Source organism: Musa acuminata, chromosome BXJ3-2 (genome assembly GCF_036884655.1).
Source record: "Musa acuminata AAA Group cultivar baxijiao chromosome BXJ3-2, Cavendish_Baxijiao_AAA, whole genome shotgun sequence".
Classification (NCBI taxonomy): Eukaryota; Viridiplantae; Streptophyta; class Magnoliopsida; order Zingiberales; family Musaceae; genus Musa; species Musa acuminata.
The window spans coordinates 28,696,585-28,722,210 of NC_088350.1; the positions used below are offsets into that span (position 1 = coordinate 28,696,585).

The 25,626-nt window shown below is 36.3% G+C and overlaps 2 protein-coding genes across 5 annotated transcripts; both read right to left on the reverse strand.

Annotated features, from left to right (window-relative positions):
- Positions 1–3,202: 3,202 nt before the first annotated feature.
- LOC135583122 (phosphoglycerate mutase-like protein 1) lies at positions 3,203–12,066 on the reverse strand. Of its 3 annotated transcripts, XM_065137756.1 has the most exons (10): positions 11,802–12,066; positions 10,923–10,984; positions 10,717–10,824; positions 7,768–7,847; positions 6,046–6,208; positions 5,677–5,751; positions 5,485–5,573; positions 3,910–4,029; positions 3,736–3,780; positions 3,203–3,659 (listed from the first exon to the last, which is right to left on the reverse strand). In XM_065137756.1, the coding sequence occupies exons 1-10, from the start codon at positions 12,010–12,012 to the stop codon at positions 3,542–3,544; spliced, it is 1,071 nt and encodes a 356-aa protein (XP_064993828.1). In that variant the 5' UTR covers positions 12,013–12,066; the 3' UTR covers positions 3,203–3,541. The 3 variants fall into 3 exon arrangements, with proteins under 3 accessions (XP_064993828.1, XP_064993829.1, XP_064993830.1); XM_065137757.1 differs by lacking the exon at positions 7,768–7,847 and having other exon boundaries at positions 3,378–3,659; positions 11,802–11,936; XM_065137758.1 differs by lacking the exons at positions 7,768–7,847; positions 10,923–10,984 and having other exon boundaries at positions 3,378–3,659; positions 11,802–11,934.
- Positions 12,067–13,292: 1,226 nt separating this feature from the next.
- On the reverse strand, positions 13,293–24,654 carry LOC135630652 (uncharacterized). 2 transcript variants are annotated; one of them, XM_065137747.1, is made up of 17 exons: positions 24,321–24,653; positions 23,719–23,875; positions 23,432–23,620; positions 22,062–22,238; positions 21,452–21,860; positions 21,075–21,193; positions 19,682–19,759; positions 19,430–19,570; positions 19,277–19,321; positions 18,571–18,737; positions 17,022–17,100; positions 16,856–16,941; positions 15,220–15,349; positions 15,006–15,138; positions 14,698–14,840; positions 14,113–14,305; positions 13,293–13,912 (listed from the first exon to the last, which is right to left on the reverse strand). In XM_065137747.1, the coding sequence occupies exons 2-17, from the start codon at positions 23,836–23,838 to the stop codon at positions 13,707–13,709; spliced, it is 2,415 nt and encodes an 804-aa protein (XP_064993819.1). In that variant the 5' UTR covers positions 23,839–23,875; positions 24,321–24,653; the 3' UTR covers positions 13,293–13,706. The 2 variants fall into 2 exon arrangements, with proteins under 2 accessions (XP_064993819.1, XP_064993820.1); XM_065137748.1 differs by lacking the exons at positions 13,293–13,912; positions 14,113–14,305 and adding an exon at positions 14,322–14,606 and having other exon boundaries at positions 24,321–24,654.
- Between the last annotated feature and the right edge of the window lie 972 nt (positions 24,655–25,626).

The following is a 25,626-nucleotide window of genomic DNA, read 5'->3' on the forward strand; positions in this document are numbered from 1 at the left end:
AACGCCAGGATGGAAGCCAGCACAAAACTTTCCCAAATCCACAACATTTTTACAAATGGGTCCTAATAATTTCAGAAATTATCAAAAAAAGCCCTTTCTTTTTCGGCTTCTAAAGGTTCTATGTGTGAGTCCCCTAGAAGATTATAATTTCCAAAGAGGTCCCTCTCTGGGCGGGGGCGGGCGTTACCGAGAGAGAGAGAGAGAGAGATAGGGGCCTCCTTGCAAGATTCCCGAAATGAGTAGCTGAGGGACGCGTCGTCCGGTGGAGCGGATGTCGAGGAGATGGAGCCCATGTTTTTTGCAACAAAATGATGGTGTCCATGGTTTTGATGCAAAAAACATATGCTTGGATTGATAGATTCGATGAAAGTTAAGAATATTCTATCTATTATTATTCCTAAATAATTATAATTTGATCCACTTGTTCGTCAACAATAAGAGCTCTGTCTGACTTCAAGTCAAAATCAGAATCATAAAATCTAACTCGCCAATACTAACATGAGATGAGTAATGATGTCGTCAGATTTTGATCATCAATCTGATTTAATCAAATTGATTTAACATAATTTATATTTGGAACACTCATGTATTTGTAAGAGAGAAAGAAGTTTTAGAATAGATTGTCACTTAAATGATAGAAAATGATTCTATTCTATATCTCCGATTTGCGCTTAAAAAATAACGCTGGTATCTTGTTTCATTTAATTCGAGAAAGAAAAAAACATCTATATCTAGTGATAGGGCATACAGTAACGACACACGCCCTCAGGTAGTGATCCACAGTCACATCATCGTCAGGGGTCCTATAGAGCCAAGGTGACACAACAAGTCGAATTCAGATCGATGTCATGCGTGGTACACTGAGCGATATGATATTATCTCGAAAAATTTGAGGTGGTGTCGCTCGGCGTCAACTCATAGGATGTGATCCCGAAAAGCTCAGGACAATGCCGCAAGGTACGTGGCCCCTTAGAAAGCCCGAGGCGATGCCATTTGGCACCGATCTGTGTGGGCAATCGACGCCCACATGGTAATTACGAGTCCGCCCCAATGGTCGATGGTCACTAATCGATCGAGTACGATTGACTCTGTACACATGTATAAAAACTCACCCCCTAGTAAGTGTAAAGGGGGGGAAAACTCGAAGACAGAAGGCTAACTTAATATTCGAAGGGGTTAGGTCGAGAAATCTCTCGATCTCGACCTACGTGTAGGGATCCGACTATCACACGATGAGATGCCAGACACGGGAAGACCGACGTTCATCTTTGCTACCCGAACGTTACACCGGACAACCTTGCGCATCTGAAGTCGAACCTAGTCGTGTATCATCTAATATCTTGCTTTCTCTATTCTCGTAAAAGATTGTATCGTAAGTTTATATGGTAAAACCCCTCAATTTTCAAATTAGTTGGGTCGCTAGTTGTTGATGAAAAAATAAAAGATCTTAAATAGCTTAAGAGTTTAGAATGCTTCCAATAGAAACGTGTTGGAGAGGTTGCTTTTATATTATCGGTGTTGTAATCGTGGATTTAATAGAACTTTTTCTTTGAACGTCTTGTTAACGTGACATGTCAAGTAGATGTTAACTTAATTCAGCATGTCGAGTCCTAATGGATCAAATACAATTATTACATCATTAACCTTCCATTGTGTTTGGGGTTAAAGGTTAACCTGTTCTTATGCATAATGTCCATCTTGAGACCTCAATAATTATTTGTATATCTTAAATGGTGTCTCGATGCTTTCTTATTCTAAGTGAATGCACTATATGCAAAGGAATATATTGGTTGCATCCAAAACTTCTGGTGGACACGTCAAATATCTGGTGTCTTATATCGGGTGGACACATCACATGTAAAGGGGTTAATTATATATTTGTATAATTTTAAAAATAAAATAAATTATCTTATTTATCTTAATATTGTTAATTACATTGAAGGAAAATATAACATGTGACACTATGTGCTGGATTAACACAAAAGTAATAGACAAAAGAATAATTTTAATATTCCTTTCGTTTCTAATTATTTGATCAACAAAAAGATAATTTTGTGAAATCGAAAACGAAAGGAATGCTAAAATTTATTAGCTTTTTGCTTATCACTTTCATGTAGATCTAGTATATGGTATCTGTTTTTCATCAATACAACTGATAATGTTAGAACAAATAAGATTATTTATTTCACTTTTAGAATTATAAAGATTTTAATATAATTTTTTTAATTATAAGAATCATAATACTAATAGGATCAAATATACAAGATAATATATAATTAGCCTTATACAACGAAATACTTTGATTCTTTTTCGATACTATTTATATTTTTTTATTATGGACGGATCATAAAACACCTTAGTTACATCGAGTGCTTCAAGAATTTTTAGCTAGACAAACGTATAACATGCTGGGAGAGACTTTTGTGGCATCATGCATGTTAAACATATATGATCTAGTAACATATTTTTTTATGCTAAGAATATAAATAAACACTTCGGTTTATTTATTTTTATGTTCTAAACAAATACACATAAATGGGTCACCTTGATCCAATTGAATACGTTAATTTTCTTTTTTTTTTATGTGGAAAGAGGCTACTAGTCGTGTTGAATACCTTATATATATATATATATATATATACTACCGTGGAGGGAATGGAATACTTTGGACACGTCATGCGCTCTAGAGGAGGAAACATCGGTCTTCGGCGCAATGGATGAAGTTAACGTTTGGGGCATATGTTGTCGCAAAGGAATACGTGGGTACAGTGCAACTATTGAAGAGCGACAACAGATTTGGATAGGTTAGGTGGGTCATACCTAATATCCAAATCTAACTACTTTAGGTGACCAAAACAAAACCGCTCATACCTAATACCCTATTTTACTAGGAGGACAAAAAGTATTTATATCTCATCTCTCTATAAGAGACAGAATTGTACGAGTTGACTAAAGTTCTTGCAAAACTTTGAGATTAAAAATTTCTTTCGTATGAGAATCCACAACATAATGCTTCCGTATAAGCCCAAAGATCCAGACTGCGAGACAACCCAACTAATAGATCACATCATTTGTGATATGAAAATATTCAAGGATCAATATGAAGTTTGCAAAAGAAAGATAAATATGTAATTAAGGGTTTTTTCGATAAAACATTATTCTCGAATGATGTATTTGAATCCAAAAAGCTAAAAAGCCAAAGTAGGTAAACGAAGAGATTCATAAAGAACATGATCGTATGGCAGTCAAGGATTATAGTAAGACACATTCAACTTTTAGTGACAACAATGCACAATCTCCACATCGAGTGTTCTACGCATCTTCCAGCCTCAGCTTGTCATAACTCTAGACAAAACCGTAGCTGCGTGGGACCAGTCTATTCGATGCATCACATCAAAAAATATAGATATTAAGTAAATATTCCAGGCAGGATTGATTTCTCAAAAAAAGAAAATGAATCCTGCGGCATCACATCCACCTGAAGGCCTATTTCACCTTGCCAGATGTAACCGAAGGCGAAGGCCATCCTGGAAAATCTATTTCACACCATGTTTTTCTGGGTGCAGTGCTTCTCATGAGCAACATCACTGGGCAGATCAAGGCCGCCTGGTGCCTTACCGGGATGATAATTGCTACAAGATGAATCTGAACCAAGCATACTGTAAAATAAAATCCTGATGCATGATTAGCCGATAACTGACTCAGAAAACAATGAACAACAGGAGAATTTCTCACCTTCTGTCAACCAATACCATGGATCGCAGCTCACAGTTCGCAAAGCTGTGAAACAATAAGTGAACAATAGAAGAAGTCAGATTTTCCATCACAACTAAACACCGTAGCTTGTCCCAATAAAAATCTTAGCCCTTGATTAGTAGGTACCAACAAAATGATTCCATTAACACTTACTGTTTGCCAATTTCCTCCTTAACAATAGGATGACAGTCACCACCAAACATTTGTAAGGTATGAAACAAGAATCCACTATGGCTAACAATAGCAATCTCCTTCTCTTTACGTGTCCACAACCTGAAGTCAACGAGGAAAGTAAGTTGCATCTAGTTTCATTCTTTCCTCTGTTAAGAGACATTTTATGCTACAAGTCCATTTCTACCGCAAACAAGAACTTCGTTCAGATAAAGTTCAATTTTGTCAGGGAATATAACGGATGAAGATCTGAGACCTTGAGAGAGCACAGAATAATATACACCTCTGACAGTTTGACATCTTGAAGAGAATAAAGTTTTGCTAAGACAGGTTTCTAATAAACCAATTTATGTTATAACTACAAGGTCACTGTAAACTCAAAATGCTTTACAGAACGACTCCATTTTTTATGGATATTACAGAACGACTCCATTTTTTTCACTATATTAACTTCTACAAAACACAATATCCTTTTTAGTTTTTCTTTTTCTTAATTAAGCTGTTCTTAAGAAGTGAAGATTGACCAGTAACAAGAAAATAATAATAATTTATCAATAAAGTATTGTCTCATCAAAACTTCAATATGGTTCAGCTTGTAAGCTTTTTGGTTTATGCCATGTTGGAAATTAAACAAAATACAATGAACATTTTATTGGAAGTTCCTTTGTTCCCCCAAAGTTAATTTATTCTTCGGTAAAATCTTAAAATACTACAGTTTGATGTGTGATTATAAACTAAAATGATCTGGATAATTTAAAATTAGCATCTTCATAAGAAAAAGAGACCTTAAAAATCAAAGTGAATAAAAGGTGATCATATGTCACAAGATAAACAAAGAGTCAGTATATCACTCTCCTAATGAATAGCTCTCAAGAAATGTAATATAACAACACAAATTCACATGTACAAAGCAAAGGAACAACTATTAACATGGAAATGTAAAGAATATTAATCTTGAGAAGATGATAAATAATAGTTTAAGATGGTATAGATATATGCTTAGGAAACCTATGTATACGGTCATTAGAAGAAGTGAAATGATTAATGTTAGTGGCAAGAAGAAAGGCAAAGAAAGACCTAAAAGGACCTTAATAAAATTATAAAAACTATAAATAAAAATTTAAATATTCTAAACTTAACTAAACATATGATTTTTTATATATCCTAATGGCGACAAAAGATCCATATAGCCGATCCTAAATTATTGAGACTTTCGTCTTTGTTGTTGTTGTTGTTATTAATCTTCCACATCAATAGTAAAAGAAAATGTTCAAGATAAAAGAATGGTAGAGAACTTCCATAAAAACAAATTTATAATTTATGTATGAATGAACCATAAATAAAAAACATAAAAATAATTGGGCAACAATAAGTATGTAATTACAAGGGCAGGAAGAACAGAGGCAAAGGCAATCAGTAGATTAGTTCATTAAAATTGGTAATGATATTCAGAAGAAAAGAGGCAATTGAAACTTAAAATTAATCTTCTGTGTGGACAGAACCAAAAAAATGACAGTCAATTGTTGTTCATGAAAACTTTTGAGCCCTAAATAATACCAGTTAATAAATTTCACTCCTCTAGCTGCAACCTCCTCATTGGCCTCTCTGATGTCTGCTTTCCACAAGATGTCTTCATCATTTTCTATCTGAAAAGAGAGCCCCAATTTAATATAATGTGCCAACAAAGATGAATTTCCACAAAACTTTATCCAATCATCAAATGAACCATCAACAGGATTAAGTACTTGCCAAAGAAAAATCAATAGCTGGAAAAAGCTGCCGATACTCGCTTATACTGCTCCTCTTATCACAAGGGTGAACTCCCTGCAATCAGTGTACATCTTCTACATAAGAAAGTCAACTATCAACTTTATTAAAGAATGACAGTTAATAGAACTCGATATATGTTTCATATAAATAAATTATTCATGTTATATATTAATATTCACTGAATGAGGACAGACTCCAAACTGGATCTTAACTTCATAATCAACAAGTAGACTCAACAAAGGGAACTATGATGAATTAGACAATAGAAGTACTCTTGTAAATTGAGCTTTCAAATGTAACGAATAAAAGACTGAATAAATCATCAACTCATAGAAAGGCAAGGCATACCAAGTGCTCTCGGCAATATTCAACTGCTATAAATGGTGGGCAGTTCAAACTGGAAATTGCAGGCCGTCGACTCTTCCCAGCATTTTCAACCATTAAGGCTGGTGTGTTATTTCCATCGCTTTGGCTGTCACCTCCAAACACCCCAACCGCAGTTTGCATTGTCCTGCAATATATTTTTTGTCATTATAAGTGACTACAATGGAGCCACAATTTAACTACATTTTCCAGATGCACTGACAAAATATAAACTATGATACCGAAGAAAATGAAACTAACTCCACCATAATCAACTCATCCTTGCAGAAACAAAAAGATGATTCAAAGATTTTAATTCATTCATATTCCTAACAGAGCATTTTGCTATTGGAATTTGTAATACTGTTGTGAATAACATTCATAATGAGTATCGATAATCCTTATGAAATTTTTAGTACGATAATTCATAATTAGTAAAGATAATTTGCAATCTCATTTCTAGTAAGAAATTTGGGCTCATCTCAACATCTCATTTCAAAATGTGTGCCTTACACTTGTCCCCTCATGAAAAAATTTAGTTCCTTTGGCATTTATAGGTTTCCCTGCCTATGTGGATCAATTCAACATCACATAACAATCCAATGTAACTAGAAAGAATGTGGATGATATTCTTAGAATGAGTTGATTTGGTGGCTAGAGATGGGATTTGACCTGACAACCACTATGGTAGCTTACAGGATTTCAAGATATAGTGGATTGTTATATTCTGAAGGCATTGTACTGACCAAGCTTGATTATGCTTTATGTTTGTGAGAAATTAAATGTCTACAAGATAAAAGATTTGCTATTAGGGATATATTTTCACTGATACATCATCCTCGATTTACTTTTCAAAATGATTTTCTATTAAGATTGATTCCGAGTTCATGAAAATGGACCAATTTGTAAAATCTTGGAACTGGAAGGCCTTCAACAATTCTGAGATGCTAACAAGTCTAGAGCATAAGCAAGCCATTTATTCTTAAGAAAAATAAAAGAAAAGACAGAAGGCTCATATTTCTATTAATATTATGTTGGCAATATTCAACTGCTATAATTTGGTTTGTCTTTAGAGATCTATAAAGCAATAACAGTGGTAATAAACAAGGAGAATCACATAAAATTATAAACCAAAAGACAAACCAAACAATTTCCGTCAAACCTCTATATCTTCTCAATTTCAAATTGTATTGGCATAACCTTTGTAAAGCATGAAACGTGGAATTGACTTTCCATGACAGAAGTACTTTAGAAACACCAATCTATGAGTTCAAGAGGTTTGACGACTGAAAGAAATTCTCATGCACTACATTGGTTCATGCCAATAAACAGTAGAAAAGTCCTCGTTAGCTATATGTACATTTATAAATCGATCTATGCCAACACATTGTATGCAACTATGCATCATATACACCGAACCCATGGCAAAATTTCATGATATTGTATAACAGTTTCTTCATTGATGTTCTAAAGAATCCGAATGCTTCAACATGATAGGGTGTCCCCTTCATAATACTTGTAGATATAAATTGTACTAAGCCCAATAATTCTACCAATATTTTCAGCACATAAAGAAGTGAAATATGAGGACTAAACATGTCCTCCTTGTACATCTTGGTTCTTAAAGTGCAGTAGGAATTTACAAATGAAAAAAGGGACAATATTTCATATTTCATATCAATAAAATACTTATGTCAAGACATGTACCTTAACAAAGGAGATGTAATAACCAATTCAATTTTCTTAGATAGGCCACAAGCTTTAATGTGTTTATGGAGACTATCAACCTGGAAAAAATAGTGTAAATCATTGTGAATCAGTTTCAATACTTGGAGATAAGACTGCATATATTGACTGTACCCAGACCCTGCATTGGTGGAGCCTTGGTACGCCCCTTTTTTTTATTGTGGAATCAGTTTTACAATAACATGCAGAATATGCATAGGTTAGAATCAGAACAAAGATGTCTGAATAAGTTGAACAGGCATCTAAGTTACCATACACAAAATTGCTAAACATAAACCAAACAATGGGATTACTTTTCCAAATAATGCTCAACCATCTTTTATGTTGGTTTGGATAGATTTTGTATTTACAACTTTTTCCTGGCCTCTCACAACCTATTCAAGCCACATTCCAGTCATATATCAATCTCTACCACATTTACATCCATGAATGAAATCATGCAGTGATCTAACACCCTATAGCCGCAATTCTAATTTCCCCATATGGTTCAAGACCCTCCAAATTGCATTTCACACCCATTCCTCACATTATTAAGTAAATGTTGCATTATCTTTCTTTGGTGGAATTATTCATTTCTTGCCACATCTTAAACATTCTTCCAAAGTTCAAACTTTGCCATGACATGTACCAAGTCCAATACTGCTTTGTGTCTTGGAATCTGTGGCCTAAATGTACCTCCCTATTAGCATCCACTCAAGTTCATATACACCACACAATTTTATTTCTTCTCCACGTGGGGCCATTTTGGGATATCACAATCTCCACGATTTGAATCATTAATGTTAGCCATGTGCAACTGAATATTCCACTAGCTATTGAAGAATTTGTAGGGCATGACAAGAAGACTGCTACTGTTGCAATCCATGGTACCCTATTGCTTGATAAGGTATCACTCGCACTGAATCATTAATGTTTTTAAAGCATCAGAAGTGACCTTGCATATTCCACTAGTTTCGATCCTCTCATAGCCTTTCAATTTCAAAGGTACAAGTCTGTACTTTTATCTCTTTTCAATACGTATCACAACCCAAGTAGTTCATCTCTCACCAGTTTGGTTATTTTACAGCATTACATGTAGGGTGGTAATTCATGACCCGACAAGTCAATGCAACAAAAGCCGACATGGCATTAGTAGGTTTGTGTTTGGTTTATATGTTTGGGGTCATAAAATGGTTGACAACCCAATTATTAAATGAATTGGATTTGAATTTAAAGAATTGACATGATTGACCCAAACAGATTTAATTAATAATTATGTCAAAATTGTTAAACAGTCTTTACAGCTTAGTGTGTCAAATAAATGTATGGCTCTTATAAATAGGTCAAGTTGTGTCATTATCAAATTATTTGTAAAGTATGTGTTGAGTTTGGATCATATAAGCATTCCAAATCTTGTTGAAAATATATATACAAATATGAAGAATTGAAAAAATGAGATCTCAACTAGAGGTAGGAAATGGCCAGATTAGGTTGAGTTCACTTGATGCTAATCCGAGCCTAACCTGACCTGCCAATAAGCCAAATATTCTTGATCCAGATTTAAAACATATAACTAGCATATAGGGTTAAACCATACTATCAAGGTAACATATGCCTGACCAAAATTTAACCCATCCCATCCCACCAGTGGTTAATAACTGTTGACCCAGACCAAAGACATGAACCCAATGGGTCATCTTAAATGGGTATGGTCTAGGTCAATTTGCACTTACCCAAAGGGTTTAAGTTAAGAATCCATTCATAATCTCACCAAATATTGACAAAAGATAGATTTGTCATTTTTTTCTTAGGAAATCACTCTTAATGTGTGGAAATTGATTATAGAGTTCTAGTCATCTTTTTCTTGGTCCAATGGCATCATCAAATGCAAGGCACACTAACATTGGCAACAGAATAACTTCAATGTGTAATTTCAGTGTCAGGACCACAAGTATCCTGAACATTTTGCAAACTAGTCCTATGTTATTCCTTGTGTAAAACTGTGTCAAACCTTTTAACACCGCCAAACCTAGCCAGGTGTTATAGCAGTTCGTCTCTACTAAACTGCAACATGAGTGGCTGTTAGAGATGGCATTGTGTTAGGTACTAATGAATTTCACCAGAAACTGACTATCTAGTAACCTAGGCCCCTGAAGTCAAATCCAAACCCGATTTGGTTACCTACTTTCTACCCAAACTCATTTAAAAGGTACTTGAATCCAATTTGAGCTTGATCAGATGGACCCAGTCACCTAAGTACCCAAAAAGCTCAACCATTGTCATCCCCACCTCATATTAAGAAAGACAATGTAGGGTGCCCAAACATAAACCCAAATCTGACTATCTAGGCACTTGAGCCACAGAGAGAGCCTGGACCCATCTCTGAATCAAGTGCCTACTTTCCTACTTTCACCCATCCCAAACTAGACTAAAGGGTACCCACCAAAAGAAGTTACAGGAATTTATCAATAGAATATACCATAGAGAGCTGCAGATATTATCATGAGAGCATAAAATAAAGCTTTCGTCTCAATTCATATTTAGTTGCAAGAATCTACACTTGTGAAAGTGCTGGAACTTACACATAAATGCTGCATTAACATCAAGAAAACTGCAAGTGATTAACAGCTTTTATCAGTAATATATTTTTCACACAATTTTCCGCAAGCAGTAATGTCAAGATACCATTTTGTATCTCATAAATTATTTGTTAAATCAAATAGGGTATATTAATTGCAGAAGCCCACATCAAATGCACACACAAAAATTATGACAAAAAAAGCTGTGCACCAGTGCACCAAAAATTCTTTGACTTCGCATTGGAATCAATAAGAGATAGACTACTCAAACAAGTGATGTGCAGGAAATAAAGAGAAACAGTGTATTTGCTCTAATTGTGATATAATAAAACCAAAAAAACATCGACTGCACCTGATCCCATCCCAATGGAGTAAGATGTGCATCAAAAAGTTCTGGAGATAAGTATGCTTTGTAGTCCTTCTCGCCTTCCACATTATGAATGCCCTGTGCATGCCTAACCTACACACAAATTTTGGATATTATAGATTAAACTTTCAGGCCTGAGAGTTTGCTTTGAAACAAGAGATTTATGGATAAAATATTTAGTTATAACAAACCACGTGCACAGTTTTGCAACGCTGCAAAGGAAACAAGCTTGAACCGGTGACATCATCCATCTCTGCAGCCAAATTGAGAAACTTGAAACAAATTCAGGGAAAAAAAACATGAGCAACATGTCTCATGTTATATCATATGGAATCTTCACGAATTACGAATTTCATGAAAGTCATGTAAGACAAAGTTCCTATCACCATAGGTTCATATTGGCCATTCCGATCATAATTGGTTTATTCCTTTTACCGACATATTTTGAAAAAATGCTCTGAAGATACTAACATAAATAGAAGTAGAAGTTCGGTTCCAACAACCAGGCATATCAAATAGATTCCTTCCCACCGACATGTAAGAAAATGTGCAAGTGAAATAGGGTGGTGAAAGATTAGCATTTTTCCGTGTAGTTGGCATGGGATGTCGGACAATTTAAATTTAATATGGCAAGTAGCATGTAGTTTGACCCTTGCTACCTTAAATAGGCACAACGTCTACTCACTTCCCATTGTAGACCCTGTACCTTGCTCTCATCTACAAGCACGCATGCGTTACCAGTGATCGAAGCCAAGCCTGACATCCCTAATGACCTTTTTCAAGATTCAGGTCTGCCTTAGTCATCATTCAAGATTTCACGTAGATATGTGCAAATCTTGAAAAAGAAACAGATCAAGATCTAAAAGTGATGTGCACAAAATCGTCCAACAGACCGATCTAACAGCACGCAATTAGCGGATTGCCCTAACGCACAACTACAAGATTCCCAATTCGGGCCAGTTAAAGAAACGCAAATTCAAGAAGCGCAATCGCAAAGAAGTAAACAGGCAAGCAAGCAAGCAAAGAGGCATAAAGAACACGAGACCAGGAAGGAGGGCGTCTTAGTTTACCTGACAAGCCGGATGTGCAGCGGACGGGAGCCGAAGCGGCAAGCCGGCGTGGCCAAGACAAGGAAGGGGAAGGAGGCGGCGGGCGACGAAGAAATGGTGGGAGGGAGGTAATCGGAAGATGGGTTTTGCGGCGGTGATAGCAGCGATGGTTGGTTGTGGCGATGAAGACAGAGGAGGACGATGAGGGCGAGGCGAAGACGGAATGGGTCATATCCAAGTGCGGGCTTCAATTCGTGCGGTTTGGGGCGAGACGGGGGCAATCGTGCCCCACTTTTCAGGGAACTCGCATCGATGCATCCACGTAGGACAAAAACAAACAAAAGCGCCTGCCGAACAGAAACACCACGTGCAAATGCGTGCAGACCGCACACACTGCTTAACGTGGGCCCATCACTAGGTTATTCACGTGGCTAGTAGACAGTGGACACGTAAAAAGAAAACAGCAAAAGAAAAACAAACAGAAAACCCCTTTCCTATGTGAAAACAAATGGCGTGAAGAGCAAGTAACACCGCGGCTCTGTTTCGGGCCCCACCAATGACGCCATTCATGTGGCTGGTAGACATTGGGCACGTAAACTGAAAAAAAAAAAATCATGAGCGAGTTTCCAGAAAAAGTCTTACGCTTCAAAATTTTTGATATTTTTAATTTTAATTTTTTTTCATAAAACATCCTTAAACTAATGAAAAGACTATTTTACCCATACCATTCGGTACAATCGTAACGATTTGATAGAGGATTGATATATATGGTACATTGGTACACCCTAGTGTATTATGTGTTGGTATATTCGGTACAATTCAATATGTACCGTACGAACCAATATACCTCTATATTTGTTGAACTCATCGTTTTTTTCTTTCTCTCTACACTATGTTTGTCATCACCTTTGCACTCTCATCAAACCGAGGAGTATTATGGGCACGAGTGTGGGTGTCCCATATCAGCTCTAACCACCCTCCTCAACCCCAACAGTGTCACACACACAAAGGGAGGCGATCGATAAGACCAGCTTGCACTTACAAGCATGAGTGTGGCCAATGAAATCAACCTGTGTACAGATGGAGTACTAGAACATAAGGACAAAAGCAACCAAGGGAGGATGATCAATCGGGCAAAACGGAATGGTCGACAAAGAGAAAATAATTATTTTGATAAAAAAGTACTATTTGATAATTTTCAAAGGATAAATATATATTTTTAGAATTCGGCCAAGAATCCAAATAGGCAAAAACAAATCGCGGACCCAACTAGAAGAGCCGGTGGGAAAAGCCGCCCCACCATGGCTCCCTGTGGGCCCCATCGCTGCAGCCATTCACATTGCCTGGTAAAGGTCACGTACGACCGTTGATCAGTCCTGTTCATCTTGATCCACCTCGGAATCTCAAAGCTCATAGGGACTCGGCGGTTGCAAGATCACAGGAAGCAGGGAGGGCAACACCAAAGGAAGAACCACTTGTTCAAAACATGAAAATAGCTGTTCCTGGGAAACCTTCAAAAATAAATGTATAAATATATTATCGAAATCAATCTCAACTCAATGCATTTGGGAATCAAGAGTTTCAAAAATTAAAGAAAACAATTGCCAGTTATAAGTAGGAAATTCGGAAACCTAATTTACAAAGCACATTAGCTAAATTACAAAATTTTCAGAACCCAGCCGAGCTCATGAGCACCCTCCTGAGATTTCTACACGTTATAAATCAATGGCCACTTTCTGCAAGCAGATTGATTTTCGCTCCTCTGGCTGCCACAAACATAGAATCTTTTTTAGCGTTCAAAAAAAGACTGAACACCACCATTTTGATGATTGAAGGCCTTTATCGCTTTCTGTAAACTCTTCATGTGTCAGACATGGAGACTGCATAGTGGTGACTGCATATTAGAGTCCAAAGATCTTAAACGTATCATTCATTCATACTTGGCTTCTTCTCTATCAAGGATGCCAAAAATGTGGAGCAAAGTTTGGTTAGTGGTGGAAGAACATGGGAAGATCCATTGAATATGGTTTCCCAAGGTCTTTCTGAGGGGGCAAATGTGATTTCTGGAACTTGGTCTTGCTTTGGATTTACGTTAGAGAGATCCCCATAAATTGACGCATACCCGAACATGCCTGCAAACCCCACAAAGGAAGATACAAAATAAATGCAACCAAAGTTAGTAATTGCAACATTCAAGCATTGTGCAAGTAGATAAAATAAGCAAACTGCTTGCAAGGAGAGCTTTATGTCATGTGGGTGGACCAGTCATGTGGAACCTCCCACAGAATCTATAGAACATGATGCTGTCGAGATATGCCATCATGACTCTTACCAGCTTCTTCCAAAGCAATTTGACTTGTTCGAGAACTCTTGCCAATTCTATTGTCCATGTTGTGTGGATCAAAGATGATGTACTCATGATCGCCATTCACATATACCAGCAAAGAAGGTTTTTCTCCATCCATAGCTTTGATTTCATCAAAAGATGGATTAGCAGGTATAAAAGCAAGGCTACCACCCTTTGCCTGGAATCAGCAAATGAGCAATCAGACTGGCATACTGAACTAGAAAACTACTACATATTTGATACTTTGTGACTGAATTTAATTCCAGTAATTAATAAATATAGAAGGCAAAGCTATCATGAAACTAGACAAAACACTGAACCAAAGACATTAGAAAAAATGACTCTTCGTCATGAAAGATCATCAAGGTAACACAGAAGCCAAGTAAGGCACAATGATATACAAATAGATCTTCAATAAAGGTTGCATTAATCCTGAAGTGTGGTCCGTAAATGCTCAGACAAGTTTCAAAGCGCAAAGTCTGCCAAATGGAAAATAAGGAGACAAGTACAATAAGCAAACCTGCATCTAAAATAGTCACTAAAGTACAACTAGATATGTAGAGAATCTACCTTCTTCACCATCCAAGTTGCCACAGGAACTGGATCTTCCACATCGAACAATAATATTACTCCATTTTCTTTCTCAATTCCACATTGTGAATTGAGAAGCACTAGTACAGAAAATTGAGATGTATCACGAGAACTGCTTAAGGCTGTAGAAAAATGAAAAACCAATTAGTTCAAAGATCTAAGACCATCAAGTAACCTACTGAGAGTACAAAGAGAAAAATGCATATGATGTTTTAATTTTCACACAATGTGTGAGTCCTAAGGCAGTAGTCAAAACATGAGCATTTAACAGTAAACAAAATACATACCCTCTGCAACAAGCTTGTATGACCAAGACAATCTTAATTTTGAAGTACTCAAAACAGCTAACTGTGGTGTTGAACCACCTGTAAGTGACACCAGATACTCCGAATTCCCGATAAATGACAACGACGTGATTGGCTGCAAAGCACATCAAGATCAGAACATTTTCACCCGATTTGGGCTTGCGAATAAAAGCAATACAGGCAAGATGATAATCACCGAATGTGTATCTCCAATTACAGCCACAAGTACATTGCTATCAGGGTCCCATAATGTAACTACAGACTCTGCTGCAATAGCTAGAACAGATCCATCAGCAGAAAAAGCTGCAGCTGTCATAGGTCTACCCCTGTCATCAATTTGTAAAATTAGTCACCAAGTATAATTCATTGATCATTCAAAGGGATAGATAGATAAATGATTTCAATAAGATTGAAAAAAAGATGAACACATACATATAGTTCAAGTATATCACCATTAAATCAATCTAAATGTCCGGGTATTATTGCAAAAGAAACTGAATTATACTGTTTTTCTACAATGATATGTGCATATCAATCATATGTTTTCAACACTGATTTTCTAGTAACGTAAAGCAAATGATTCAACAAGGTAAACAGCAGTATGGAATACATATGCTGGATAACCCCCTACTAAAGAGCACACAACGCCAATATATGTGAAATATCAACTAGAAACATCATGCCAGTAATGTGGCTCCATTTCATCTGAGAGAAGCCTTGAATTTGATAAAATCACAGATATCATCACAGGTCCAACAACCACTGTTAACTGAGACCAGGTTTAGAAGCTGCATATAATCCCTCAACTAGCCATGCCATCAAAGAATTAAAAACCTAAGACAAGTACTACTTAAGAATAGCAGCTATTGTACCAAGATAGCATGACAACATATTTTTCATCAAAAACAAAACAGCATGGCCATCGGTGCTGCACCTTGCTAGTAACATAATAAGTTTGCATATAAAATTGCACATTTTCCAATATTCATAAGTAATAGCATCCACTAGTTCCTAGCAAAAGGTGCAGATCCTTTATAAAATAACATTGCCAAGCGAAGGAAGCAGCACTCTTCAATTCCTGCTAGGTTACCCTTCTGTCATCATTTTATACACAAAATTGGTAGTCGTACATCTTAGAATCTACACTGATAAGTTACCATGATTTCCATCCCTAGTCAACTGATGCCCAAATCTCGTGAATCTGCAGCAGCAACTCATGACCAAACCCTGTCAATATGCATCACAACTCAACATGACTTTTCAGCCAAGTCAATGTTTAGAATCATGACCACTCATTTGTGATACCAAGCAACATCCTTAACTGACTCTAGGTGTTGAACTTGCTTAATCCATCATATTTTACATAGACCATGGCCACTAGTTTCCTATCAAAATTAACATTAGCAAACTTGTCTTGGTTATTCATATGCAAACTTGAAAATCCACATGGTTATTTTTTACCAAGTATCTCTGGATGTTCATATCATAATGACTGACAAGACTCCACAGTTTTTCCTTGAATGTAGTTTTTTTGGTTTCAGGTAGATGTAATGTGATCATTGCAAGTATCCTCAATTTGTCTATGAGGATTAAATCAGCAAATCAAGCATTCAATATTTTTTACTTATTTGAGATTACAAACAGCATCAACCAATAGAATGCTTCCAATGGTTTGATTCAACAGATTGCAGCCTCTAGAAATAATTTCAATTTCATTCACCGCTAAAGTTTTGCCATGCGAAAAGGAGAGTTGCAAAGAGAAGGCATTTAGTACATGAAAAAAAAATCTGATCAGAATATTTAAAAAAACATGAACAATAAATATTTATTACTTGTATGAACCAACAGATTGGCATCGCCAACCAGTTTTCTGGTGCAACTGATCATTTAACTTGATGCCCAAATTATGAATCCAAATCTACAAAGTCCAAAAAATTGATATTCAACAGACATAACACAGAAAGAGTAACACAAGGAAGAGTAAATAATATGTATTACCTTAAAATCACCACCAAAAGAAGATGTGACGGCCATGCAATGTCCAGGACGGAATGCAAGAGAAGAAATTTCAGCATCACTGCATAAGAAAGAATAGCAATTACAAAAAAGATATCATATTTTCAGAACCAAGGATCTTCAACAACCACAAAACAACTTTAGAAACAAATTCCGGATATCCATTTTAAAAAGAGGGATCACAACCGTCAAGCTGGAACCAAGTTGAATAGGAAAAAGAAAAGTGAATCGGACAATTGTCAAATGTTTAGATATCCTAAAAACTAATAGCTTCATAACCTTGTTCATATAAAATATATGTTTCCTCCTTCTATACTTAAGTGTTTGACTGTAGTTCACAATAGTAGATTCCATAGTAAAATTCAGACTCTGTTTTCTGACAAATTGAAACAACTTCAACTTTATTTGACCATTTTTCCATCCACACATCACGGTATCTCAGTCAATGCACCTTCCGAACATCAGTGATTCAATGTATTAAATATTTCTGAGTAATTATTACACCCCCTTCAACCAAACGTTTGTAACCTTGTATAAAAATATGAGATCCACATGTAAGGCATCAAAACAAATAAAAGTATAGAATTCAGAAGGCCGTATCTTTAGATCTAAATGATAAAAGATCAATATAGAGCATCTGGAATTTAAAATTATGGAAAGAAGCATCGTGAAAGAAGCAGAAGAAAATAATAAAAGTATGGAAAAGAACATGTTTTCTGGTCTTTCTTATCATATGTATTAATTCCTGCTACTGGGTCATCTCAAATCACATTATTTTTGCTTTAAGTATTTGTGATACTTAAGCATATCCACCTCACAGGAAGATATCATGTGAATACAGTCTCAATATTGCAATAAGTTTAAGAAGGCAATAATCTTTTCACTATTTTTAGTGATCAGGCAAGTGCTACCACATGCACAATTTTAGGTTGTGCAATGATGTATTTCCACTTTGCACCCTGACTAGTAGTTTGAGATATATAAAATTTAGTAGCATGGAAAATCGAAGATTTAACATTCGACTTTGTTGCAAAGTTATGAAGGATTTACAGAAAAACCTAGAAGGTTTTTCATGTGAATACAGTCTCAATATTGCAATAAGTTTAAGAAGGCAATAATCTTTTCACTATTTTTAGTGATCAGGCAAGTGCTACGACATGCACAATTTTAGGTTGTGCAATGATGTATTTCCACTTTGCACCCTGACTAGTAGTTCGAGATATATAAAATTTAGTAGCATGGAAAATCGAAGATTTAACATTCGACTTTGTTGCAAAGTTATGAAGGTTTTACAGAAAAACCTAGAAGGTTTTTCCTTCTTATTGATGACAAGTATATTGCTCATTACATCACACAACAAGTCCCAAAAAATATTTTGGATATAACTTGTAACTTGGACAAGAAGCAGCAGTGTGGAACAGAGATGTGAGCTCATTTAGACCAACTTGGAAATACGAGATCAAGTAACCATTGTAAAATTAACAGAGGTAAAGATATTGAACTCTGGATGAAGCTATGTAAGTATTTTTACCTGTGAGGCTCATAAATGACAGTTGACAATGAGTACTCTGCAATCCGAGAGCCACGCATCCAAAATTTCAGACTTACAAGTCCACCTAATCCGTCTTCAGGAATCTTAACATCAACTGTGCCCATTAGGGAGCCATCAAGGGAAACAGAGACTAGAGCCACATATAGCTGCAACCATCAAAAGTACAAACAATACCAATCCACAAAGCATCAGTAAAAATTTAATATATAATATAATATAATATATATATATATATATATATATATATATTCATATCTACAGGATGGTGACAAAATTAATTATTCTTCTAAATTAGCAACATTCCATGATATAAAGAACTGTGTCAAAATTAACATGCCTACAACTTTCTGCATGAATGAACAGCCAGCAAACAAGTTAGAGTACAAAAAAAGGGGCATACACCAAGAATTGGAGTCGAAGAGGACTTAATTATTACAAACAAGATAATATAACAAGACATGGTTCACCTTACCGGTCCGTACCAGTGTACCAACCAACTGACCGTCGGTATGATATGTACTAACATATCGACACAAGATATGATAGAGTGTACCGACGGACTGATATCTATCACCCATATCGATCCCTTGTTAGATTGGTAAATATCGCCCATACCAAACAATATGTCATGATACGACGAACCTTACAGCAAGATACGTGTATCTAGAATAAGTTTGTTCCTTACCGTGACATCATCCACGGGTTGGAAATTTCTTTTGCACACTTGCACCTAGAAAATATCAGAATGTTCACAATAAATATATTTCTCTAAAAAAACAATAGAACAATAAACAGACAACTTCAGATCATAAAAAGGAGGCAGAGGAAGATTGCTCACCTGTGAAACCTCATGGTTATCAAACAAACTAAAGAACTGTACACAATAATCTTCAGTCAGCACAGCAATTAACCCAGCTGTCTCATCATATGCAACTTGTGTGCACAAGCCTTTATGTCCAACAGGATATGAAAAAGGAAGCTGATGATCATACAAGTATATATTAATTGAAGGTAGCTTATGCAAGGATGTATCACTGTTTAAGTCTGAAATAATCCCACAGGGGATTAGTGTATTAACCATCTGACAAACCTTGATTCCAGCAATAGACTTTGTGATCTCCATTGTAGGCATTTTTAACAGATGGATGTGATTATCTGCACAAGTTACCTGAAATGCCAAATATGAATTAACATCAACTACTCTAGAAAACTCACATATGTATCATACCCATGAAGGAACGACGAAGTACAGTAAAAGAGAAGGAACAAAGGACAACAAACTCATACATTGTATGTTTAATTCTTGGATAAAGTGTACACAAGAATCCATGTAAAAATGAAAAATGCTGCTTACATACATACATACATACATACATACATACATACATACATACATACATACATACATATATATATATATATATATATATATATATATATATATATATATATATATATATATATATATATGCATATACATATATATATATATATAGATGCATATACATATATATATATGGACACACTTAACAAAAAACTAGTGCAATATTTTTACAAATGTCCGGTTGAGTTCCACTGCCAGATACATGCCAATAAAAAAATATCATTATTTTGAAGGTGATAAGTGCAGATAATGTTGTTGCTTCAGATATTTTTTAGCCTCATAAGAATGCAGGATAATGATTGCTTTCTGACACCAATGTCCTAAAACAATTTAATCCAGATTGATATAGAGAGGATTTGGCATTGAACTGCCCCAAAAATATAAGCAAATAAAATTTTGTTAAAATTTCTACGTAAACCCGGATATTAGCTATTTTATAACGAGGAACATACTATTTCAAAAAGAATATTTAACGAATTTCGGTGATGACTGAATGACTTAGTTGAATTACAACTCTAGCTGGTTTTGCTTTCTCATGAAAGAGAGCCAAGTAATTCTGTCATATCAATGCAACATAGCTAGACTTTGATTTGTATTTTAATATAATGTCACCCAAAAACTATGATGCCTAAAAAATATACTAAGCTATAAACAATAACATCAAGAGACCATCAGAGTTTTAGAAAGGAAATGTCTAGATTCCAGGTGAACTTTTAGCTGTCATCTGATATAACATTGAGATGTAAGCAGGACAGTCTTGAAATGGCCAAACCAAAATGCTGATTTGAGATCCATGTCCTTCATGCACAAATTTATTTGACTGAAAAATATAGCCGTCACCTAGCATCCCTCATAGAGCTTCATAACAAGATTACATGTTTTGCAGTCAGGATCAAGCAAGCAACCCATACCAGATTTCTAGAAGCCACTAAATAGTTACTGCATCTTCCTAGGGACTTAATCTGAACAATAAACTAAAGAGAACAGCAAGAAACTAAAAAAATTATCGATCCAATAAGTGCATAGCATCAGATGAATCATCAATATTCAATTAGATCATACAAGGGGAGATAAAACAATTTTCTATCAGAAGTCTTACGCAAGAAAGAGAAGGATCTGGAGATTCAGTAAAGTATAAAAGTGGTGATCCTAAACGTGGCTTGAATTTTTTCTTTCCAGTGTCAATCTGCCAAACCACAATGACTCCTTCCTTTCCACCTGATACAATCCAATGAAAGCTTACTGATAAGAACAAGGATGCAACACTTAAACTATATGTTATAGAAAAATTTGAAAATCAGGAAGCTTCAAAGAAGTAATGAAGGTCTTTTTTATCCTTTCTATGATCAGATGTATTTTGACTATAGTCAATCAACTGCCAATGAACTAATGCCAACATGATAAGGCATTACATTGTAACATCTAAAAGATCATAATAAGCTCTAATCAATTATGTCATAGTCAAACATGCACTACCTGAGTACAAATAAGCTCCATCAGAAGAGAAGGAAAGAAACTTAATCTCACTAGGGTGCCAATGCCATGTCGAGCAGGAATCAGCATCATCATTGTTCCTCACCCCAGGCTTTTCTTCATCAGTTAAATTCTTTTTCTTATTGGTAGCTTGTGAGTCTCCTGAGAATTTTCTTCTCCCAAAACCAATCCATATCAAGATCCTTCCTGTTACATCACCTCCAGCCACCATTCTCAGTTTTGGATGAAATGCTAAAGCAGTCAACTTCTTTGTGTGATGCAGCTTGATCTTTTTTATTTCGTCAATCCTAAAATCATTTGAAGGAATCTTCCAAATGTCAAGTTTTCTTTTGTTCGTTATACCTAAGAATTCCCCATTTTTACTCACAGATAATAACTCTGGTTTTCTGGTCTGCAGAAATCAGATTCAATATCATGTTACAGTCTGCTCTTGAGTCATTAACTAGAATTACAAGTTGTGAGTTCAGCAAATAAAAAAAATAAATCTTTGCTTAATGTTCTAATAGGATTAGATGTCACATCAATTTAACAGGAACTGTTTAAACAATCAATCCTAAGAATGACTGCAGAGTGAATACTTTCATGGTCATACCTCAGCCAACAATCCTCTAACACGACGTGACTTTGTTAAATTGTAAATCTGGATCTGCCCACGAAATGCCTTATTTTCATCAGCCGATATGGTTGGATCTTCAACTGATATAAATGCATAATGAATAGATGTCTTCTCACTGCTTCCAATGGGTGTGCATGAAATATTCGGAATGACCTACAAGAATATGATACCATGTTAAAAATTTAACAAAAAAAACCCATGAAGATAACAAAACAATACAAAGAAATAGACCTCAAACATAAAGACATGTCGAAAAAAATAGATAGCCAAGCAAAAAAGATTTCACAATAACAAAAATGGATTATAATCTGTATATCACACAATATAAAACTTCAAACAGATAACAGAAAAACTACAAAAGATACAAGCATGATCATAAGAATTAAAGCGACTTATAGTAATGAGATAACTTGGAAAACTAATGATGAACCTTTTATCCAAAAATCACAAGAAAAAAAGATCCCAATCTATGCCTATCCTAACTAGGAAACTAACCGAAAATACATCTAAAATATTTAATTACAAAAATTAGAAGCATTTTCAATGTTTCACAAGTTCCATTTTGAGTGTAGAACTGTAGTTCCACCAAACTGAAGTTTCATAGAGTGAAAGATCTAGGAAATCTAGATCTAACAAATAACATATAATATCTTTCTGATCCACATATAACATTGATTCTGGACAAATTTTAATTTTCAAGTGAAAAACGGAAACACTAATGCAAGGTCTAGGGATAGTCAATATATACATACAGTCTTATACTTGAAAACAAAGAAACTACTTCTATAACTTCAAACCCAGTCAGTCAGGCCATATGAGAGCAATCTTTATGTGATAACAAAGTCCCAAAGCTTGTCTTCTTAGCAAAGTAGCAAACGTGAAACTAAAATTGTTACTCACCTTGGATAATAGTCAACCAACTGGGTGAATCAGGAACCATGGAAGGTGATTTGAGATGATTGAAGTAGTTATAAAAAAGGCTACCGATTTCATGTCTTGGTCAATGTTCTTCAGAAAATAGGAAACCCAAATGCAATACATGCTACATTTTGGTTTAAATTTAGAGGCCATTTTTTTTATGACCGACAAGTCCAAGATAACACTTTTCTGATATGGAACGACCAAGTAGTTCTTGCAACAAGCTAAAATCACGACTTAAACCGCTATTGTTCGTACATGTCTACCTCAATATCACTTAAACTCTAACTCTCCATATAAAGAAGGAAAACTTAACAAAAAAATGAAAAGAAAGAAGCAGAGAGGTAATCATTAACTAGTTAGTTTGTCAAATGCAGCAAGCTTGCAGAATAACAAAAATCACAAAGAGGTGGAATGACAATACTTACCATCGAATGGATTGGAAGCTGGACCTTCACCTTCTTTATCAACTCAGGCACAGAGAAATCCCAGTAACAGATGGTCCCATCTATCGATGACGTCCAGCAGTAGCTGATGAACTTACTCGAGGGCGCGGCTACTGGAACAACGACAACCGACGTGACGCGGTCAGTGTGACCACCCTCCAATTCCGTAATCTGACACATCAATATTGGATTTTGATCATCAAACTTAAACTCTTCCCACACTCTCTATCTCCCTATCTCGAAATCAAACTTTGAGGCAGACGAATAACCTTCATGCCGGTAGAGGTGCTGAAGATGGAGACAGTGCAACCAGTGCACACCAGGAGCTTCTTGCCATCATGCGAGAAGACAGGAGGTGACGAAACTAAGCTCTGACCTCCCGGGATCATGGTGCCCGATGTCGTTCCAACCCTAGGGTTTCGATGGCTGCAGAGGTAAAAGCAAATGAAGAACATGAAGATCAGTTCAATCATTAAACCAGATTATAGAGAAAGACATGGTAAGCATGATGTGCATTGTTGCATCCATAAAGCAGATATATCGACAGTGTGGTTAGTGATGATATTGACAGCCAAATGACGCCAAAGTCCCACAACGCCGAGGCTCTCGCCCGAGCGAAACGAGATGCTCTCGAATATTATAATTAAAAGAATATACAACTAAATAGAAATATGCTAAACATGTTTACGAAGACATATATTAGAATTAAACTGCTTTGTACACTTGTCATTAATTCTAACATCTAGCATATAATTTCAAAACAATAAATATTAGAGATTTAACAATCTACTGTTAAACAGTAGTTAGAGGGGGGGGAAAAAAACCCGTTAACAGTAGCAGAGGGGGAGACAAAAAAAGAGAAAAGTGTCACCGATGGTTGACAGTAGGGAAGGAGAAGGCAGCGGTGACGGAGGAAGCTGCGGACGGCAGTTGCGACAGCGGCGGACGGCGACGTCGTGGACGGACGAAGCTTCCGAAGTGTACGTCAGTCGTGGAGGAAGCTGCGGTCCTCTCCCTCGACGGTATAAGGAACTGCCAGCGGCGGCGGAAGGAAGCTACGGACGAAGGCTAAGCCGTCGGACCCGTCCGTCGGTGACAGAGGAGGCCTCGGTCCGCTGCGTCTGCGGTGGAGGCAGCGGCAGAAAGCGTCGGCCGCGAGGGGAGGAACGCTCGCTAGGGTTGATCGTTCGGGGTCGCGCGGGCGTGCGGGGTGGCTTTTGTAGGTAAGAAAGTGGTTAGTTGATTCAATCGAATCAACTAGCCAATCGAACCAGACTTAAAAGTCTGATTCGGTTCAACTATTTAAACCGGACGCTCAATGGTGGATCTAGACATCATGAACAGTGCATATAGACTGTAGACAAAATAGAAACCTGTGTCTCTAGCAGTTGCTCTGACAACAGCTGCCGTTCAATGGTGGATGCATTATGGCAGAGAGCATGTATTTCCACAATCAAACAGCAGCTGAAAGAATAGCAAGAAATGTAAACAAAGCCCAACCTCTTCCCACCTTGGCAACTCCTCAAACACTGGTCTGCCTGATTACAAGGATCATGCAGCTGCAGCAACTCTCTAATACCGTAGCGTCTCTCTCTTCCCCCCTTGTCAATTTATAGGTTCAACAAGAGTTCATTTCGTTGTTGGCATTGTTTTCCCTTGTGGTATCAACATCCCAGCAAATTTGTGGTATGATCCACCTAATGAAAAGGTAAGGCATCATCTGTCTAAGGGCAGGCATATCTAGCATAAATGATGTTTTTATAGCAGCTCTTATAAACAATATGTCACTGAGAATTATTATGGAAAGTAGAAACACTTCCATCTTTGCAGTTAGATTACACTTATTTTTCAAGATTAAATCTTTAATTTCTTCCCTCCTTTTTTTCATTAACTTCCTATCCACGGCCTTGAGCAATCCAGGAAATAAAGATAGGATGTAGGAAATATTGCCATGTAACAACTTATAATTCTTATAAAAGAATCCTTCCATGGCACTAAAACTATTCCCAAAAAAAAAAAAAACTAGACTCGATTTGAAACATGTCAATTGAACCCAAATCCAAATTCATCAACAGTCTAAAGGGATTCGGGTTTGCCCTTCCTCTTTACATGCCTAGTAGACCCAAAAGTGCTTCAATTTCCATCATAACTACAGATAATACATCTGTTATCTTGAG

What these genes read in the sequence shown, in the direction of transcription:
- LOC135630652 (XM_065137747.1), bottom strand. Translation starts at nt 23,838, where the DNA reads ATGATCCCGGGAGGTCAGAGCTTAGTTTCGTCACCTCCTGTCTTCTCG. An exon ending in AGTCTATTGCTGGAATCAAG is followed by an intron (nt 19,571 to 19,681) that starts GTTTGTCAGATG and finishes TATGATCATCAG; the next exon opens with CTTCCTTTTTCATATCCTGT. An exon ending in AACCCGTGGATGATGTCACG is followed by an intron (nt 18,738 to 19,276) that starts GTAAGGAACAAA and finishes TGATGGTTGCAG; the next exon opens with CTATATGTGGCTCTAGTCTC.
- LOC135583122 (XM_065137756.1), bottom strand. Translation starts at nt 12,012, where the DNA reads ATGACCCATTCCGTCTTCGCCTCGCCCTCATCGTCCTCCTCTGTCTTC. An exon ending in GTTGCAAAACTGTGCACGTG is followed by an intron (nt 10,825 to 10,922) that starts GTTTGTTATAAC and finishes ATTTGTGTGTAG; the next exon opens with GTTAGGCATGCACAGGGCAT. An exon ending in ATTACATCTCCTTTGTTAAG is followed by an intron (nt 6,209 to 7,767) that starts GTACATGTCTTG and finishes AATATATTGCAG; the next exon opens with GACAATGCAAACTGCGGTTG.